General features: G+C 57.0%; 1 protein-coding gene across 1 annotated transcript in view; it reads right to left on the bottom strand.

Moving 5' to 3' along the window:
* Positions 1-4,608: 4,608 nt before the first annotated feature.
* The window catches only part of LOC122546780 (histone H2A-like), a 45,517-nt gene continuing 44,047 nt past the window's right edge, over positions 4,609-6,078 (bottom strand). The window contains exon 2 of the mRNA XM_087983001.1: positions 4,609-4,995. Coding sequence (XP_087839127.1) covers positions 4,609-4,995 — 387 coding nt within the window. The remainder of the gene's footprint in view (positions 4,996-6,078) is intronic.

Below are 6,078 nucleotides of genomic sequence, written 5' to 3'. Positions count from 1 at the left end.
GGGGCGGTGTTTGATGGCGATAAGGGTCACGCTGGTGACGGTGTGTGGACGGCAGTGAGAGTCAGGCTGGGGGCGGTGTGTGGATGGCCGTGAGCGTCGGTCTGGGGGTGGTGTGTGAGCGGCGGTGAGGGTCAGGCTGAGGATGGTGTGTGGATGGCAGTGAGGGTCAGGATGCAGGCTGTGTGTGGGCGGTGCTGGGGCTCAGGCTGGGGGCGGTGTGTGGATGGCCGTGAGAGTCGGGCTGCGGGTGGTGTGTGGATGGCGGTGAGGGTCAGGCTGGGGGCAGTGCATGGAATATGGTGAGGGTCAGGCTGGGGGCGGTGTTGAATGGCGGTGAGGGTCAGGCTGGGGGCGTTGTTGAACAGTTGTGAGGGTCAGGCTGGGGGTGGTGTTCGATGGCGTTGAGGGTCAGGTTGGGGGCGGTGTGTGGATGTCAGTGCGGGTCAGGTTGGTGGCAGTGTGTGGACAGCGGTGAGGGTCAGGCTGGGGGCGTTATGTGTACGGTGGTGAGGGTCAGGCTTGAGGCGGTGTGTGGATGGCGGTGAGGGTCAGGCTGGGGGTGGTGTGTGGATGGCAGTGAGGGTCAGGCTGGGGTTGGTGTGTGGACGGCAGTGAGGTTCAGGCAGGGGGTGGTGCTTTGGCATTGGTGTGGGTCACACTGTGGGTTGTGTTTGAACAGTGGTCAGGGTCAGACTGGGGGCGGTATATGGAAGATGGTGAGGGTCAGACTGGGGACGGTGTATGGATGGCAGTGAGGGGCAGGCTGGTAATGTTGTGTGGACGGCAGTGACGGTCAGGCTGGGGGCGCTGTGTGGACGGCAGTGAGGGTCAGGGTGGGGGTGGTGTGTGGACGAAAGTGAGGGTCAGGCTGGGGGCGGTGTGTGGGTGGCGGTGAGGGTCTGGCGGGGGCGTGTGGGGACGACAGTGAGGGTCAGGCTGGGGATGGTGTGTGTGCAGCATTGAGGGTCAGGCGGAGGGCGGTGTGTGGGAGGCAATGAGGATCAGACTGTGGATGGCGTGTGAGTGGCGGTGAGGGTCAGGCTTGGGGCGTTGCGAGGACAGCGGAGATGGTCAGGTTCTGGATGGTGTGTGGCTGGTAATGAGGGTCAGGCTGGGGACGGTGTTGAACAGTGGATAAGGTCAGGCTGGAGTCGGTGTCGGGATGGTGGTGAGGGTCAGGCTGGAGGCGTTGGTGAACAGCGGTGAGGGTCAGGCTGGGGACATTGTGTGGTCAGCGGTGAGTGTCAGGCTTAGGGCGGTGTGTGGACGTCGATGAGTGTCAGGCTGGAGGCGGTGTCAAACGGCGGTGAGGGTCAGTCTGGAGGTGGTTTTTTGCACGGTGGTGAGGGTCAGGATTCGGACAGCTCGAGGACGGCGGTGAGCGTCAGGCTTAGGGTGGTGTGTGAACGTCGGTGAGGGTCCTACTGGAGGCGGTGTTGAACGGCGGTGAGGGTCAGGCTGGGGGTGGTGTGTGGACGGCGGTGTGGGTCCAGCTGCGGGCAGTGTTGGACGGTAGTGAGGTCATGTTGGAGGCGGTGGTGAACAGCGGTAAGGGTCAGGCTGGGGACGGTGTGTGGTCGGCGGTGAGGGTCAGGCTGGGGGCAGTGTTGGATGGTTGTGAGGATCCGGATGGGGGCGGTGTTGGACGGCGGTGAGGGTCAGGCTTGTGGTGGTGTTGGATGGTAATAAAGGTCAGGCTGGGGGCGGTGTGTGAACGGCGGTGAGGGTCTGGCTGGGGGCGGTGTGTGGACGGCAGTGAGGGTCAGGATGCGGGCAGTGTGTGGACGGTGCTAGGGTTCAGGCTGGGTAGAGTGTGTGGGCGATGGTGAGGGTCGGGGCGTTGTATGGATGGGGTGAGGGTCAGGCTGGGGGCGGTGTGTGGGAGGCAGTGAGGGTCCGGCTGAGGGAGGTGTGTGGACTCTCGTAAGGTTCAGGCTGAGGGCGGTGTGTGGATGGCAGTGAGAGTCAGGCTGTGGGTGGTGTGTGAGCGATGGTTAGGGTCAGTTTGGGGGCGGTGTGTTTACGGCGGTGAGGGTCAGGCTGCGGACGGTGTGTGGGCGGCAATGAGGGTCAGTCTAGGGGCAGTGTGTTAATGGCGGTGAGGGTCAGGCTGGGGCGGTGTATTAACGGTGGTGAGGTTCAGTCTGGGGGCGGTGTGTGGGCGGCGGTGAGAGTCAGACTGTGGATGGTGTGTGGGTGGTGGTGAGTGTCATTCCGGGGGCTGTTTGAGGATGGCGGTGAGGGTCAGGCTGGGGGCAGTTTGGATGCCGGTGAGGGTCAGACTTGGGGCGGTGTTGTACGGTGGTGGAGCTCAGGCTGTGGGTGGTGTGTGAATGCTGTATAGAGTCAGGCTGGGGACGGTGTTTGGATAGCTGTGAGGTTCAGTCTGGGTGTGGTGTGTGGATGGCGGTGAATGTCAGGCTCGGGGCGGTGTGTGGGCGACGGTGAGGGTCAGGCGGGGGCTGTGTGGACGGCGGTGAGGGTAGGCTGGAGGCAGTGTGTGGGAGGCAGTGAGGGTCAGTCTGAGGGCTGCGCTGAGGGTTGTGTGGATGCTGATGAGGGTCAGACTTGGAACCGTCTTGGACGGTGGTGGAGATCAGGCTGGGGGCGGTGTGTGTATGGCAGTGTGGGCCAGGCTGGGGGTGGTGTGTAGGCGGTGATGAGGGTTAGGCTGTGGACAGTGTGTGGGCGGCGGTGAGGGTCAGGCTGGGGGCAGCGTGTGGACAGCGATGGGGGTCAGTCTGGGAAGCCGTGTGTGGATGGCGGTGAGGGTCAGGTTGGGGGTGGTGTGACGGAGGCAGTGAGGGTCAGGCTGGGAGCGCTGTTGGACAGCGGTGAGGTTCTGGCTGTGAGCGGTGTTGGACGGCAGTGAGGGTCAGGTTGGTAGTGGTGTGACAGCATCAGTGAGGATCAGGTTGGGGGCGGTGTTGGATGGTGGTGAAGATCAGGCTGGGGGTAGTATGTGGATACCAGTGAGGGTCAGACTGGCGGGCGGTTTATAGACAGCGATGAGGGTCAGTCTGGGTTGCAGTGTCTGGACGGTGCAGAGGGTCAGGCTGGGGGTGCTGTTGGATGGCAGTGAGGGTCAGGCTGGTGGTGGTGTGATGACAGCAGTGAAGGTCAGGCTGGGGGCGGTCTTGGACGGCAGTGATGTTCTGGCTGGGGGCGGTGTGTGGACTGACGTTAGGGTCAGGCTGGGAGCGGTGTTGGATGGCTGTGAGGGTCAGGCTGGAAGTGGTGTGTGGGCAGCAGTGAGGATCATGCTTGAAGCGGTGTTGGACGGCCTTGAGGGTCAGGCTGGGGGCAGCGTGTGGATGGTGGTGAGGGTCAGGCTGGGGGCGGTCTGTGGTCGGTTGTGAGGGTCAGGCTGGGTGCAGTAGTGAACAGCGGTGAGGGTCAGGCTGGGGGCGGTGTGTGGACGGTGGTTAGGGTCAGGCTGGGGGTGGTGTGTGGATGGCTGTGAGGGTCAGGCTGGGGTGGTGTTGGACGGTAGTGGAGGTCAGGCTGGGGGTGGTGTGTGGGCGGGCGATCGTGCTGTGTGCTGCTGCAGATTTCTGAATGGGGAACAGACTTTAAAAACTCTGAGCACGAGAGGAAAGGCATTTAATAGATTCACCGAATAATTGATTATCCGAATGAAGTCGTGCCCACCCAACTCGTTCGGATAATTGAGGTTCCACTGTAGGTGGGAACATGAATAGGAAGGGTTTGGAGGGATATGAGCTGGGTGCTGGCAGTCCACCTCAATGACTCTAAGACATTCCAGCCAAATTTGTATCCAAATCGCTCCATCTCCTTGTATTCTATGGTGTTGAACTTGCTAACCCGTCTGTTTTGTGTAACCTCGCTGAACATCTTTCTGAAGTCCAAGTTAGTAATTTCCATGCACAAAGCCATGCTAACTATTCTTAATCATTCTTGTCTTTCCAATTACATGTAAATCCAATCCCTTATAATCCTTCCAACAACTTGCCTTCTACTGATTTCAGGCTCATCGGTCTATAGTTCACTGGCTTTTCCTTACCACCTTTCTCAAATAATGACACCCGTCTTCCAGCAACTAGTCCAGAACGAGAGGGCATAGGTTTAGGGTGACATGGAAAAGATATAAAATAGACCGAAGGGGAAACATTTTCACGCAGAGGGTGGTATGTGCATGGAATGAGCTGTCAGACGATATGGTGGAGGATGGTACAATTGCAACATTTAAGAGGCATTTGGATGGATAAATGAATAAGAAGGGTGTGGAGGGATATGGACCGGGTGCTGGCAGGTGGAACTAGATTGGGTTGGGATATCTGGTCAGCATGGGTGGGTTAGACCGAAGAGTCTGTTTCCATGCTGTACATCTCAATGACTCTGACTCTAAATGGCCAGTTTCCACACCATAGGGATTCTACGAGAAAGTCATTTGGACAGGTACATAATCGGAAATGTTTGGATACATGTAGACCAAGGGGAGGCAGGTGAGATTAACTCAGTTTGGAATTATGGTTGACATGGATGGTTTGGACTACAGGGTCTGTTTCTGTGCTATATAACATTACGACTCTAATTCTTGCTATTTGTATGTTCTACCCTCTTCACATCTTTCCAATAATGGTCTCTTCACTTTTTAGCGGCGCCCCCAGTGGCGGTTTTCTTGGGCAGCAGCACGGCCTGGATATTAGGCAGCACCCCGCCCTGAGCGATGGTCATCCCTCCCAGCAGCTTGTTGAGGTCCTCGTCGTTGTGCACGGCCAGCTGCAGGTGCCTGGGGGTGATGCGGGTCTTCTTGTTGTCCCGGGCCGCATTGCTGGCCAGCTCCAGGATTTCAGCCGTCAGATACTCCAGCACCGCAGCCAGATAGACTGGCGTTCCGGCACCCACACGCTCAGCATAGTTACCGTTTCTCAGGAGCCTGTGAACACGGCCCACCGGGAACTGCAGGCCAGCCTGGGACGACCGAGACTTCGCCTTGGCGCGACCTTTCCCACTGCCCTTTCCTCTTCCAGACTTGTGGGCGGCACGGTGGCACAGTGGTTAGCACTGCTGCCTCACAGTGCTAGAGACCCGGGTTCAATTCCCGCCTCAGATGACTGTGTGGAGTTTGCACGTTCTCCCCGTGTCTGCGTGGGTTTCCTCTGGGTGCTCCGGTTTCCTCCCACAATCACAAAGATGTGCAGGTCAGGTGAATTGGCCATGCTAAATTGCCCGTAGTGTTAGGTAAGGGGTAAATGTAGGGGTATAAGTGGGTTGCGCTTCGGCGGGGCGGTGTGGACTTGTTGGGCTGACGGGCCTGTTTCCACACTGTAAGTAATCTAATCTAATCTTCCCCGATCACTGTCACCTGACTCTCGCCCAGCCTCACAACTCTTCCTTATCTCTAACAATTCATCTCTAGCCTTAGAACCCTCCCTAACTCTAATCCCCTCCAGTCTCTCAAAGCTCTGCTACATGTACCTTTCTTTGACTCCAACCTTCAGGATACCCCATTTTTATTTCTCACTTGATGACGGCCCTTTCAGATTCCTGTGCTGAGCTCCAGAATTTCCTCCTAAACTTCACCGGCTCTCTTTCCTCCCAAACACATTGACCAATCATGTGTATTCTATTCTAATAACACCTTTTCTGACCTGGTTTCAAAGGTGGCCTGTCATATTCCTATACGAAGTGTCTTGAGGTTTACAGCACAGAAAAAGGGTCTGTGGGCCATTGAGTCTGTGACAGTAAGAAAAACTACCACCGAGCTATCCTAATCCATTTTCAAATACATAGTCATTCGCATCATCGGTCATAGTATCAAAAGCGGGCACCTAAATATGTCTTAAATGCCCCAATTGGGATTTCTGTGTCTCCCATCCTTACAGAGAGTGAGGTTTACACCAACTGTTGTTCTACGATGACATCACCCACAGGAACACAGAGCAGCTGGGTGTGTGCAAACCAGAGATCACCAACACATTGGGAAGGATGGCAGGGTCCCTGAGAAGGGGCACAGGAGATTTACCAGGATGATTCAAGGAATGGGAGATTTAAGTAGTGTGTTTTGGATTTTTTTACACTATTCATTTTTATGATATTGGTGTTGCAGATACA

Source organism: Chiloscyllium plagiosum, unplaced genomic scaffold (genome assembly GCF_037043375.1).
Source record: "Chiloscyllium plagiosum isolate Xiang-an unplaced genomic scaffold, Cpla_swu_hap1 HiC_scaffold_44, whole genome shotgun sequence".
NCBI classification, from domain to species: Eukaryota; Metazoa; Chordata; class Chondrichthyes; order Orectolobiformes; family Hemiscylliidae; genus Chiloscyllium; species Chiloscyllium plagiosum.
The sequence above is the reverse complement of the archived record's forward strand: the minus strand, read 5'-3'. Positions and strand labels throughout refer to the sequence as shown.